Source organism: Esox lucius, chromosome 20 (genome assembly GCF_011004845.1).
Source record: "Esox lucius isolate fEsoLuc1 chromosome 20, fEsoLuc1.pri, whole genome shotgun sequence".
Lineage (NCBI taxonomy): Eukaryota > Metazoa > Chordata > Actinopteri > Esociformes > Esocidae > Esox > Esox lucius.
This window is the reverse complement of record NC_047588.1, coordinates 34,107,438-34,121,527: the sequence shown is the minus strand read 5'-3', so window position 1 is coordinate 34,121,527 and position 14,090 is coordinate 34,107,438. Positions and strand designations below refer to the sequence as shown.

Below are 14,090 nucleotides of genomic sequence, written 5' to 3'. Positions count from 1 at the left end.
TGTTGAAGGTGACTGCAGGGCAGCGGAGGTTGAGTTTCCAAACCCGAGCATTTGGTTCTGTTCACTCTCCTGTTCTCTGGTTTCATTCCACCTCTGTCCCCGACGGGGCCCGAGTGGCAGATTGGAAACGTGATGCTGGGAAAGACGTTTTGGTTTTTAAGCCACAGTCAGCTTCCCTCTGAGTGATAAACATAATGGCAGTGAGAGACGGGGGGGGAGACGAATGGAGAAAAAGGGGATCAGGGGTAGGAGCGTCACGACAGGGAAATACCCTCGGAGCCCCCCCACGGGGGGCCGAGTTACACCTATCATGCCCTAACGTGTCCTTCACAGCAGAACGAATGAGAACTGGTCTCCGAAAATGTCATGGTAGGATTTAGGTAATGGTAGGTTAGTGACTGAGGTTAGTCCTTTACAAATGTGACGCCACAGCGTTCCGTGTTCAGAGTTTCCAGTTACTGAATTGGTGTGACTAGCGCCATCAAGAGTGTTTTGGAATGGAGCTCCCATTAAGTTTTGTAAGAGTACTCAAGCTGTGAATATTCTTCTGTGCAGAGGAAGACAAATAGTCTTTTGCACAGTGTGTTTCATTACAGACACTTTCAAACCACTCTCAGCAGCTACAGGGCAACGTGATAAGGGATTCATATCTGCACATCCGATTACCGCTGTTACCCGGGGTTGTAAAGTACCCTTTAATCTCCAGTGTACACGTTCCTCCTTATTACTCAAACACTTCAGTTGCGTTCACAGAACTAGACTACTTCAGTTGAGTTTACTGAACTCCCCAAGGGGTCCCCTTCATTCTTATCTCTTCAGTGTTGCTTCCTCTAAGGCCTCATTATTGTTATCTAAATGATGTGGTTTGGAAGTCCATCCATCCAAGGACACAGTACAGTTCCTTCCTATTGAGATGTACTTTCCTTGTTTTTATTTTAAAGAATTGGGGTTAGGGTGACTAACATGTGACTTGCACCTTTTTCTTTTTGAGAAAGAAATAACTACCTTTTTTCAGAGCCATTGTTTTAATATATATTAGTATAAACAATAGTTTTTCTAGTATGTGATAGCATAAAATACATTGATGTATGTTTATTTTATACACTTTTTTTTTGCTCATCTTCATCTGTGGTGCCAATTACTTTGGAGGTGATTTTATGTGCTTTCAAAAATAGCATGTGTAGTAAGTGGATAACCTATTTTAGGTCATTGGAGTGGCAAGCGTCTATGTTAATTAGAGGGTCTTCAGAATCTTTAAAACCATGTTGTCCAGAGTCCAAAAACAGACGCTGCTTTGTGGCGTGTTTATGTCATGCTTAATTATGCCATGCAAGCTTCCTCCTGTTACAGATGTTCATCAGGGTTTTGACCAGCAGCTATTTCTCTGGAAACATGGGCTGTGTGTACAGGATAGCCTACTACGGTAAACAAAGATGGTGGACATATGGCGCTGCTTAAAGTGCTTTAAGATGAAAGTCAGTATGCTTTCCAAATGAGGCTCCGTCCACAACAGATGAGACCAACCATTCTTAAAACCAATACAGGATGCTAGGAAATAGGATATAGATGGGCATGGTTTTGAATAGTTTGGAACTAACATGCATTTGTAATTTAACTCAACAAGCGTGTTCTCTCTCTGGTCTCTTTGTACTGCATCCAACTCCAATAGGTCTGTGAGGTTTGCTCATCATTTTGGCATAAAGCTGATCCCACATACACTGTTGAAAACATGATTTAGTTATTTCACTTAACAAGAATATTTTAAATTCAGCAAACTTTGAGCTTGACTGTGGTGTGAACAAACATGGATGCAGTAGCTGAGGTTTGTGTGTTTCACCCAAGTTCACCCAACTCACACTAAAGTCAGACTATTAACTCTTTGTGTAGCGTCAGCCAGTAGACATACTGTAGGTGTCAGAAGTGCTCAGCTTTCTTCAGAAAACTATGTGTTGATTGCTAGTCAACATTGCTGTCTCTGTGAAGTGGAGCAGAGCTGCAGGTAATAAGGGAATGATTATCGCTGTTTAGAGTCGGGTGCCTTGTGGCACAAATGGGACCCTATTTCCTGTTTAGTGCACTACTTGAGATTAGGGCCATATGGATCTTTCTGTGTGTGTGTGTGTGTGTGTGTCTTGCTGTCTATGTGTGTGTGTGTGTGTGTGTCTTGCTGTCTATGTGTGTGTGTGTGTGTGTGTGTCTCTTTGTGTCTTTCTGTCTGTGTCTGACATCAAATAGGACCTGGTGCCATTTCCACTAGGCTCTCCAAAACAACAACTCTGTAATTTTAATTTTCCCCTGCCTCCCTCCCTCCCTCCCTCCCTCCCTGCCTCCCTCCCTCCCTCCCTGCCTCCCTGCCTCCCTCCCTCCCTCCCTCACTACCTCTCTATCTCTCTTTCACACACAATGCAGGTCTGTTGTGCAATGGCTGCCCTCAGGAATGCATCCCTTTGTCATATTTTGTCATTTCTCCCTGCCTCTCTAGTAGTATGTGAAAATAATCAACCTTTCCATTCTGTAAGATGTTGTTGTGCTCGGGGCTTTGGCCCGGTCTCAGCCGCATGCACATTGCCATGCCTTGTTTCTCATGAGAGAGAGTGCAGTTCAGTAATTTGTTCCTCCTTTTGCGGAAATCCTTTTGTGTTACTGATAAAACTGTTTTGTTCCCTGGAGTCCCAGAGTGCTGTTTTGTTTTCAAGGTGGGGCCGTGTTTAGGCGTCCTGACCTGGAAGTCAGAGAAGAGACGGATGCGTTGTCCTCTTCCGCGTACAATGAGACTGATTTTGACTTTCTCTCAATGCATCTTTCCTATTGTCTGACTGTTTCTGTCCCTATCACCTTCTTTCCATTGCTCTATGCTCTTCCATTCTCTGTGATTTATTTGGTCTTTTTCATTTCTCTCTGCTCTATTCCTCTCTCCATCTCTCCCTCCCTTTCCCCTCATTCATTTTCCCTTTGCCAGATTTGTCATGACTTTGGTTTTCCTACTTAGATGATTCTCTAATTGACTCAGAGCTTTAGAAGTTTACTGTTTTCTTCTCTGTTTATGCAAGTGTTTGTCCAGTGCTGAAGCAGTGTTTACTGTGATATGGAAATAGCAATCGGGTTGTTTAACCCTCCTCATAAGCCCACGATGGAACCAAACAATGTGGTTCAAGTTGTCCCTAACTGAGACAATACTTGATAACACTTCAAGATACTGGGGTGATACTGAGGTGTTACCCAGATTGTGTTTCCATTGCCTAAGCATGGCACGGCAATGGCAATTGCAACGTTTGCTTGTTAAACTAGTGTCACTGGTAAGCCAATACGTTAAGCTTGATGTGTTGCCCTGGTCCTTCCTGGGTCTGTGATCGGCTCCTCTGATTGGTCAAGAGGATGTGAATAGAGGGAGGGCCCGAAGGGGTGTGGTTTGGCAGCACATGGGGTCACACGCCCTTGACATGGGGAGGAACCGGCGTCATTAGGGCCAGATTGATGAGGCCACTATGATCAAATCAGGAAGTGTAAGTTTCCTCAACGGATGAATCATGCCAAGCACAGCAGTGGAGTTGAAAAAAAGCCCCCAAAAACACTAGCTGTCCGTCTCCTGCCCCACATAAGTGACCTGCTTAGTCTGCTGACAGAACACTCGTAGTTCTGGTGTAAGACATTGTTGTAAAGGCTACCCTGACGTTGTTCACTGAGTGCTGTTGAGACGTGCGCGCTGTGAAAACCTGCTTGTGTAACCAGTCCATGTAGTTGTGAGGGCCTAAAGTGAAGTTGTCACTGCTGGGGGTTTTGGGGTGGGGGTGGGGGGGGTCGATGAGTTGTGGCGGTGTGGTCTGCTGTGGGTCCTGTGCTTCCATTGGAACTTTGACTCATGAGATGGAGCTTGTCGGCTGAGTTCTATGTTTATAGGTTGCCTGGCAACAGCAACTGCAGCCAGGATACAGCAAAGTTCTGGAATGGTGAGAACCAAGTTACCGATATACCAAAATGAGTCCAATACCAGAGAATTCCACCCTCATCCGTTTTTAGCCCTCTTTAGCTTTTTCGCACAGGACTAATTTTAAACATTAATTATGACCCTTGAGCTTGTTTTGTGTCCATCTCAAATGGCACCCTATTCCCTCGGGTTGCTGTAGCACTAGGTTACAGGGAGTAGCGTGTGTTTTTAGGGACGCAGCTTACTGTATAACTGGTTAGAAATCGTAACTGCATATCATGTTCCATCTGTTCAGATCTAAAAAAGAATGTTTCCCTGAGGTGACTCACTTCCAAAACATGTCATTTCATTCCCTTGACTTCAATGAAGTTGCTGTCCGTTGGCCTTGGCCAAAAGTAGGGCACTATCGAGGGAATAGGGTGCCAGTTGGTGCGCAATGAGTGCCGTAAACCTGTAAACAATAAACAGTATAGTCAGTTCAATTTGTTTACCACACTTTAGTTCTCAGATTATCTGATGAAATCACTACTAAAGCGTTTGTTTGGCTGTCTGGTGAGTTGTTACGTGATGCTTGAATATCCTGAGTTTTTTCCAGTGTTGCTAACTTACCGGCCTAGATTCAACTGGGGAGGGACACACCCACCTCTGTAACCCTGTAATGTCATGGTCCCCTAGTACTGTTGACCAGGACACCATAAACACACATACACACAAACAAGTTCTAACACAGACGGACACACCCCCCTTTAACGCACACCCTGCACTAACACAGACACACAAATGCCCATAAGACACGCTCATACACGCACTCATACAAACATGCACACACAAACACACAGCATGAACACACACACAAATGTTTTGCCAAAGATGTTACCAGTTATATTTAAGGTTAGGGTTAGTCTAAATTTAGGTTAGGTTGAGGTCAGGGTAAAGTTTAGGGTTAAGATTAGTAAAAGTAGGATTTGATGGGAGGTTAAGCAGGGATAGAGTCACAGCATTTGTGCACAATAATCTGCTTCAGATTTTGATGGATTGGCATGACTGAATCAGTGGGATGGCACACACACACACACAGTGAAACAGACAGACACACAAACATATACACAGTCTGACAGCTGTTGATGGTCTGGTGTGTGGATGGTCTGGTTTGTTGATGGTCTGGTCTGTGGATCGTCTGGTCTGTGGATGGTCTGGTCTGTGGATGGTCTGGTGTGTGGATGGTCTGGTTTGTTGATGGTCTGGTCTGTGGTTAGTCTGTGGATGGACAAGGCTATATGTTGAGAAAGGCCAGAGTTGGTTTGAGTCTCCCAGAGCTCTTCAACAGGGCAGTGAGGAATTTGACACCAGGACACAAAAACGTCTGCATCTAATGGACCCTGGTCAAAAGGAGTGCATGATGAAGGGAGTAGTGTGCCTTTTGGGACATAGACTCCTACAGCAGAAGACACACCGAGAAGCAGTCCAACAGGGTTGTTAAAATGTCCAATTAATTTCACCTCATTGTTGAATATTTAAATTCACTTAGTAATCCTGTCCCCAGTAAGACCTAGTTAGCTCAAAGCTTGTCTTCTCATAGTCTGTCGTGTGTTTGTCCTTCTCTTTGGGCAGGTGGGCCTGTGTTAGATCATTTAATCTGGGCCAAATAGTCTGCAGGGGGCATCAACCAAAGTACTGTAGATCATAATAACCCATTGGCCCTAATCCTAACCCACTGGCCTTAATTCTAACCCACTGGACTGAATCCTAACCCATTGGCCCTAATCCTAACCCACCAGCTCGAATCCAAACCCACCGGCCCGAATCCTAACTTACTGGCCCTAATCCTAACCCACTGGCCCTAATTCTAACCCACTGGCCCTAATTCTAATCCACTGGCCCAAATCCTAACCCGCTGGCTCTAATCCTAACCCACTGGCTCTAATCCTAACCCAATGGCCCTCATCCTAACCCATTGGCTAGAATCCTAACCCATTGGCTCTAATCCTAACCCACTGGTCCTAATCCTAACCCACTGGCCATAATCCTAACCCATTGGCCCTAATCCTACAGACATACCCTAGCCACAGGGGACTCCTGTTTTACCTACTTGCATTTTCTGCTCCAGCCAGTGTCATCAGTAATTTTCTGCTCCAGCCAGTGTCATCAGTGATTTTCTGCTCCAGTCAGTGTCATCAGTCACTTTCTGCTCTAGTTAGTGTCATCTGTAATTTTCTGCTCTAGCCAGTGTCATCAGTCATTTTCTGCTCTAGCCAGTGTCATCAGTCATTTTCTGCTCTAGCCAGTGTCATCTGTCATTTTCTGCTATAGCCAGTGTCATCAGACGTTTTCTGCTCTAGTTAGTGTCATCAGTAATTTTCTGCTCCCGCCAGTGTCATCTGTCATTTTCTGTCCTAGCCAGCGTCATCAGGCTTTTTCTGCTCTAGCCAGTGTCATCAGGCTTTTTCTGCTCTAGCCAGTGTCATCAGTCACTTAATGCTCTAGTTAGTGTCATCAGTCATTTTATGCTCTAGAAATGCTGACTGAACTGTGCCAAGCTGATGATAATACATACTGTACATTAAGTCTCCCATACCCAGTAACACACAAAAACACACACACACAGAACCAATAAGAGACATAAACCAATAGGGCATGGCCTCTACTGCATCTCTTTGACTCCTGGGGCCAATGACCTGTTGGCCATCGGGGCTGCTGGGAGTTGGGGCGTCACCCTGGGTTCTCTGCTGACCAGGGGATGACATAACCCTGTCTGGAAGTTATGTGTCATACATTGATGTGAAGAACACAGTGAACACAGACACACCAGCAGGCACACAGACACACCAGCAGGCACACAGACACACCAGCAGGCACACAGACACACCAGCAGGCACACAGACACACCAGCAGGCACACAGACACACCAGCAGGCACACAGACACACCAGCAGGCACACAGACACACCAGCAGGCACACAGACACACAGACACACAGACAGTTGTCTAACAGACAGAACGGCCCTGCATCTGAACAGCAGTATTACATTCCATCTGTCTGGATATAACATGAACACACAGACCATAGCAGGTCTCACCGTCTCAGATTAAGAACGTCAGAAATACCTTCATGGAGACAATTAAGCGACGAACAAAATCACCCAATGTCCTTTGTTTCACCCTCTGCCTGTGTGTGCGTGTGAGGGTTGGGGTGGCACCCCTGTACCGTCCCTGTTGAGCGGCAGAATACACAGCGCTGTGTTTGTTCCACCTGAGATTACTCATTTTACACATTGACTCTGCATTCCATCTGGCGGCAGATGACCTAATCACTGGCTCAGAGTGAGTCCCACATTACACCTTCGTCCCTGTAGAGTGCACTACATAGTGCTTAAGGTGCCATTTGGGAAGCACATGATCCCCTCCTACATGCTCTTAGTTGGTCGCCAAACACTGGAATACTGGTGCAGCCTCACTCCGGCCCAGGTTAGACCTGCCGCTGGGATCCTGGGGGGGTAGGGGAACACTGGCCCTGGTTAGACCCGTCACTGGGATGCTGGGGTGTTGGAGGAACACTGGCCCAGGTTAGACCCGTCACTGGGATGCTGGGGTGTTGGAGGAACACTGGCCCAGGTTAGACCCGTCACTGGGATGCTGGGGTGTTGGAGGAACACTGGCCCAGGTTAGACCAGTCGCTGGGATGCTGGGGTGTTGGAGGAACACTGGCCCAGGTTAGACCCGTCACTGGGATGCTGGGGTGTTGGAGGAACACTGGCCCAGGTTAGACCCGTCACTGGGATGCTGGGGTGTTGGAGGAACACTGGCCCAGGTTAGACCCGTCACTGGGATGCTGGGGTGTTGGAGGAACACTGGCCCAGGTTAGACCCGTCGCTGGGATGCTGGGGTGTTGGAGGAACACTGGCCCAGGTTAGACCCGTCGCTGGGATGCTGGGGTGGTGGAGGAACACTGGCCCAGGTTAGACCCGTCGCTGGGATGCTGGGGTGTTGGAGGAACACTGGCCCCTGTATCTCTCTGTCTCACCACTCCTGGTTGGCTGGAGCCCAGAATAGGTGATACCTCCGGCCCGGATTACATCCCTTGCTGGCCAGAGCATCGCCTTGGTTGGTTTTTGTTATCTCCTTTTAATGGCGCTCAGCTTTTCATCAACACTGCAACACCCATCTCAGTGGTGTATTGCATTGTATGAGACAGTGCTTAGCTTACTATAATGAGGGGTCATTTACGGCTGGAACAATTATTTTGTAGCCATGTACCCTTAGAAAATAACCCGCTAACCCTTCATTTGCTAACACCTGACTAAGGACACAATGGCTATTCACCTATCAGTTTGCACATTAGCTCTGGTTTAGTGTTGTAGGTTAACCACTTTTTTCCTGAACCATTAGCTAATATGGCAAATAGTGTACAGATGCTAAGAAGTACACCAGCTAGCAAGCTAGTTAAGGAGTACAACACTGATTGGCTAATGCTAATTGTTTGCTGTATAAACAGTCATCACAGTCATTTGGCTGGTCAGTAACATCATCAATAAAAAATATCCAAAATTCCCTGACTGTCAAGACCCTAGCACTACTGTGTATTATGTAGCCAGGTGGTTCTCAACCCTAAGTTGGCCTTTGTATTTGTACAGTGCCAGAGCAAGCCTTTAACATGGTGAATCAGCTGGGTGTGGGGGTCCTGGAGTAGAGGTTTGAGAAGCACTGATTTAGCCTACTGCAGGGCTGCCCAACCCTGTTCCTGGACTATACTGTCCTGGGTTTTCTCTTCAACCCGGTTAATCTTTTCATCCAGTTAATTATTAAAATCAGGTGTGCTAAATTAGAGTCGGAGAGAAAACCTACAGGACAGTAGATCTCCAGGAACAGGGTTGGGCAGCCCTGGTCTACAGTAACATGCAGCCATCGGGCTGCTCGTCTGGTGTGGTCCGTGTTGCCGGTTCCGGTCCACTGTTTGTCTTCAGCCTCTGCGGCTGTGAGAACAAGAGTGCGGCAGACGTACTTACTAAGTCTTGTCTGTTGTTATTAATGTTGTGTAATTACAATTATCTGGCCAGTATACAATGGCTGGAGGCTACTCTTGGGCATGACACAACCTGAAGTTGTGTGGTCACACCAGTGGTATACGGTCTCACCGACCACAGCTTTCAGCCAATCAGCATTCAGGGTTCAAACCAGCCGGTTTATAATGCGTTGTTATCCTTTATGCCCTTGTACCCTGTCTTGTTTTTTTCATCACCTGCCTCATTAGGTTTGTTGACTGCTGATGAAAACCTTGTTTAGACAACAACCGCCAAGGTGATCCTGGAGGGACTTTCCTGCCCATAAAAGATAAAAAGTGGTCTATTCATGAAACCAGTTAGACATTTTGCCTTTTGACATATCAGCTAGATTAGCTTTAATAGCTGGATACTTTGACAGCGTAACAGTAAACTAAACACAAGTTTGTTTAAATGAGTGAAACAACCAAAATGAAGGAAACTGTGAAATGAAGTGCAAGTGTCTGATTGGATAATAAACATTATATTATGGGATGTTCTAGACACGTTTTCACATAGTTTTTTACTGTCTTTTTTGTGCTAGCCCTAGCACACACCAGCCCACTTCAATATTTGCATGTTTGAACAGTCACTTTGCCCCGGGCTAAAATCTCCATTGTCCCAAAATAGGCCCTCGGAATGAACATTCTTAGTATGGTAGTTCTCCAGCAAACAGTCGTTCTTGTTTTGGACGATGGTATCGCTCGTCCCAAAAATGTTAATCTTGTGAGATCATCTACCAACCTCGGATTCAGATTTGGGTTATTGATTTTACCTGAGAACGGAGGGATTTTACTGCTGTAGGTTGACTTGCATTCCCAGGATTCGTGTAAGACCTCTACTCCGGGGTACAGCTTCACTATCCTCCTCCAGGACACACACACACATCTCCCCGTGCCACCCTACCCTCTCAGGCCTTGCTCGTTAAGTCCACAGGCTTTGGTCCTGTTTACCCAACAGAGTCTGTGGGACACTGAATCCTAAATCTCCTCCTCTCCTCACGCTTCACCGGCCCAATTATCAGGCCGTTCACAGCAGGCAGCACCAGGAAATAACTCGTGGCCGGACGGCTGTAAACGAGGGAGTGAGTGGAGGTGTGGAAGAAGTGACACCTTCAGTCATTTTGAAAAGTGAAGTACGAGGTGGTTGTATGGATGAGGGGAATTTAGCTGATCGTTCATGGCGGCACAGATGTGATGTTGTACCTGTATGTAACACACATCTGCGCTTTCTTTCTATTTGTACAGTAGCCTAGCTAGAGCCTATTAATTGTATGTTTTGGCTAACCATCCAACAATGAGATAAGCTACAGCTGCTCTTTCTGTCTCAGCCATCTTTCTCTCATCTCTCTCTGCTCTTTCTATCTCTGCTCTCTTTCTCTCATCTCTCTCTGCTCTTTCTATCTCTGCTCTCTTTCTCTCATCTCTCTCTGCTCTTTCTATCTCTGCTCTCTTTCTCTCATCTCTCTCTGCTCTTTCTATCTCTGCTCACTTTCTCTTATCTCTCTCTGCTCTTTCTATCTCTGCTCTCATTCCTTCTCTCTCAGTTTCTCTGTCTGCTCTCTCCTGTTCACTGCTGGAAGGCAACATTAGTGTTAATGTGTTAATGCTAACTATGTTACCTGTCTCTCCGCGGTCTCTGGTGGTGTTCCTGATGGACCCCTGGTTTGCACTCTGTACTCCATCATGGTTCCATCTGCCCATCCGCACCCAGGAAACAACCCAAGGTATAGTATGTTCCTTATCTTATTAAGAAATGATGTCTGACAGAGCTTACGTCAGCAGCACGAAAGCCTCCGCATAAATAGGGTCAACTGAGTACATACATGCTCGCCGTGCCAATACCTTCAGATTGTGGTCAAATAGCAGATGCACTTTTCCAGAGTGACTTACAGTTAGAGCACTGATGTTAAGATATTTTGGTGGGACCACCACACAGCACAGAAGTGGTAGAACACTTCCCTCAATGAAGTGGACATCGGCAAAGTCAATGCTACGATGTTAGAGGATGTTAGGAAATGTAGGAGAATGTTAGGGAATGTTGGAGGATGTTAGGGAATGTTAGAGGATGTTATGAAATGTAGGGGATGTAGGGGATGTTAGGCAATATTAGAGGATGTAAGGGGATGTTAGGGAATATTAGGGAATACTAGAGGATGTAAGGGGATGTTAGGGAATGTTACAGGATGCAAGGGAATGTTAGGGAATGTTACAGGGTGTTAGGGAATGTTACAGATTGTAAGGGAATGTTAGGGAATGTTATACTGCACGGTATAAACAATGCCACGGTATATTGCAGTTTAGCACTACCAGAGCATCTGTGTCTTTCTCTGAAATTGACAGGGCCTGGGTGTGGAACCAAGCGAGGACACGGAGGCAGAGAGGTGATGTCGTGCACAGATGTTTATTGTAGGAATATGCAGTCTGGTGGTTGGCAGGCAGGCAGAAGTCAGACAATGAGTCAGAATCCTAGAGGTACAGTGGATTTGGCTGGTTCGAGGTCGGGTGCAGGCAAAGGTCGTAACGAGGTGGTCCACAAGGCAGAAGCACAGGGGGCAGACAGGCTAGTGGTCAGGAACAGAAGGGGTTCGGTAACTGGGAAGGCTGAGCAGAGAACGGGTAACAGGAAACTGGTAACTCGGGAGTAAATGCTGGAAATGCATGAGCGAACAGAAAACAGAGCCATAAATGGACAACACGATCTGGCAGCGGGCAAACAGAGAACAAAGGCATAAATAGGAAAGAGGTAACAGGAACTTGGTAGACTCCTGGTGAGGGGGTGGAGACAATAGTGAGACAGGTGAACCCAATCAGGGCGTGACAGAAATAGTACAGTAGTTTCTATTTTGTGTACTTGTTTTGGACCCAGGTCGGAAGTAGTGTACTATATATAGCAAATATGACTAGCACCCCATCTCTATGCTAACATCTAACATTGAAAATACATTAAGAGGCCCAGCACATCCCTTGTCACACACGCACACACACACAGCGCTGTCTGTCACAGCGTGTTCTAAGAGGGCTTTTTATTTCTTCAGTGATTTGGTGCGTGTGTGTGACTTGGGAGTTGTCAGTGGTTTGGTGTGTGTGAGACTCACTTGGGGGTGGTCAGTGGTTTGGTGTGTGTGAGACTCACTTGGGGTGGTCAGTGGTTTGGTGTGTGTTAGATTGACTTGGGGGTGGTCAGTGGTTTGGTGTGAGTGAGACTCACTTGGGTTTGGTCAGTGGTTTGGTGTGTGTGAGACTGACTTGGGGGTGGTCAGTGGTTCGGTGTGAGTGAGACTCACTTGGGGTGGTCAGTGGTTCGGTGTGTTTGTGAGACTGACTTGGGGGTGGTCAGTGGTTCAGTGTGTTTGTGAGACTGACTTGGGGGTGGTCAGTGGTTCAGTGTGTTTGTGAGACTGACTTGGGGGTGGTCAGTGATTCGGTGTGTTTGTGAGACTGACTTGGGGGTGGTCAGTGGTTCGGTGTGTTTGTGAGACTGACTTGGGGGTGGTCAGTGGTTCGGTGTGTGTGAGACTGACTTGGGGGTGGTCAGTGGTTTGGTGTGTGTGAGACTCACTTGGGGTTTGGTCAGTGGTTTGGTGTGTGTGAGACTGACTTGGGGGTGGTCAGTGGTTCGGTGTGTTTGTGAGACTGACTTGGGGGTGGTCAGTGGTTCGGTGTGTGTGAGACTGACTTGGGGGTGGTCAGTGGTTTGGTGTGTGTGAGACTCACTTGGGGGTGGTCAGTGGTTTGGTGTGTGTGAGACTGACTTGGGGGTGGTCAGTGGTTTGGTGTGTGTGAGACTGACTTGGGGGTGGTCAGTGGTTTGGTGTGTGTTAGATTGACTTGGGGGTGGTCAGTGGTTTGGTGTGAGTGAGACTCACTTGGGGTTGGTCAGTGGTTTGGTGTGTGTGTGAGACTCACTTGGGGTTGGTCAGTGGTTTGGTGTGTGTGTGAGACTGACCTGGGGGTTGTCAGTGGTTCGGTGTGTTTGTGAGACTGACTTGGGGGTGGTCAGTGGTTCAGTGTGTTTGTGAGACTGACTTGGGGGTGGTCAGTGGTTCAGTGTGTTTGTGAGACTGACTTGGGGGTGGTCAGTGGTTCGGTGTGTTTGTGAGACTGACTTGGGGGTGGTCAGTGATTCGGTGTGTTTGTGAGACTGACTTGGGGGTGGTCAGTGGTTCGGTGTGTTTGTGAGACTGACTTGGGGTTGGTCAGTGGTTCGGTGTGTTTGTGAGACTGACTTGGGGGTGGTCAGTGGTTCGGTGTGTTTGTGAGACTGACTTGGGGGTGGTCAGTGGTTCGGTGTGTTTGTGAGACTGACTTGGGGGTGGTCAGTGGTTCGGTGTGTTTGTGAGACTGACTTGGGGGTGGTCAGTGGTTCGGTGTGTTTGTGAGACTGACTTGGGGGTGGTCAGTGGTTCGGTGTTTTTGTGAGACTGACTTGGGGGTGGTCAGTGGTTCGGTTTGTTTGTGAGACTGACTTGGGGGTGGTCAGTGGTTCGGTTTGTTTGTGAGACTGACTTGGGGGTGGTCAGTGGTTCGGTGTGTTTGTGAGACTGACTTGGGGGTGGTCAGTGGTTCGGTGGGCCAACAGTGGACTGGCAGTGGCAGGGAGCCGTACAGACAGACGTCCGTGTGAATGTGTCACCGCTCTAAGATCTGGTGAACATCCACAAAAAGCTCCCCAGTCTGGGATGAGCCGGGACACTGGCCCACTGTGTCTGTGATGAGCCGGGACACTGGCCCACTGTGTCTGTGATGAGCCGGGACACTGGCCCACTGTGTCTGTGATGAGCCGGGACACTGGCCCACTGTGTCTGTGATGAGTTGGTATACTGGCCCACTGTGTCTGTGATGAGCCGGAACACTGGCCCACTGTGTCTGTGATGAGCCGGGAAACTGGCCCACTGTGTCTGTGATGAGCCGGGACACTGGCCCACTGTGTCTGTGATGAGTTGGGATACTGGCCCACTGTGTCTGTGATGAGTCGGGATACTGGCCCACTGTGTCTGTGATGAGCCGGGACACTGGCCCACTGTGTCTGTGATGAGCTACTACTTTTAAGGGTACAGAGTTTCAATTCACGTAAAATTAATCGGTGCCAAATTTCGGTACCTGAGAGTGCATCTGGGGGAGTGAGTAG

The 14,090-nt window shown here is 47.5% G+C and overlaps 1 protein-coding gene across 6 annotated transcripts in view; it reads left to right on the top strand.

Annotated features, from left to right (window-relative positions):
* The window catches only part of kif13a (kinesin family member 13A), a 60,067-nt gene that overhangs the window by 5,323 nt on the left and 40,654 nt on the right, over positions 1 to 14,090 (top strand). For 5 of the 6 annotated variants that reach the window (XM_034288669.1, XM_034288665.1, XM_034288666.1 and 2 more), the window contains exon 3: positions 10,674 to 10,686. The exons of the other annotated variant lie outside the window; for it this stretch is intronic. In XM_034288669.1, the coding sequence (XP_034144560.1) occupies positions 10,674 to 10,686 (13 nt within the window). The remainder of the gene's footprint in view (positions 1 to 10,673; positions 10,687 to 14,090) is intronic. 6 annotated transcript variants of the gene reach the window in all.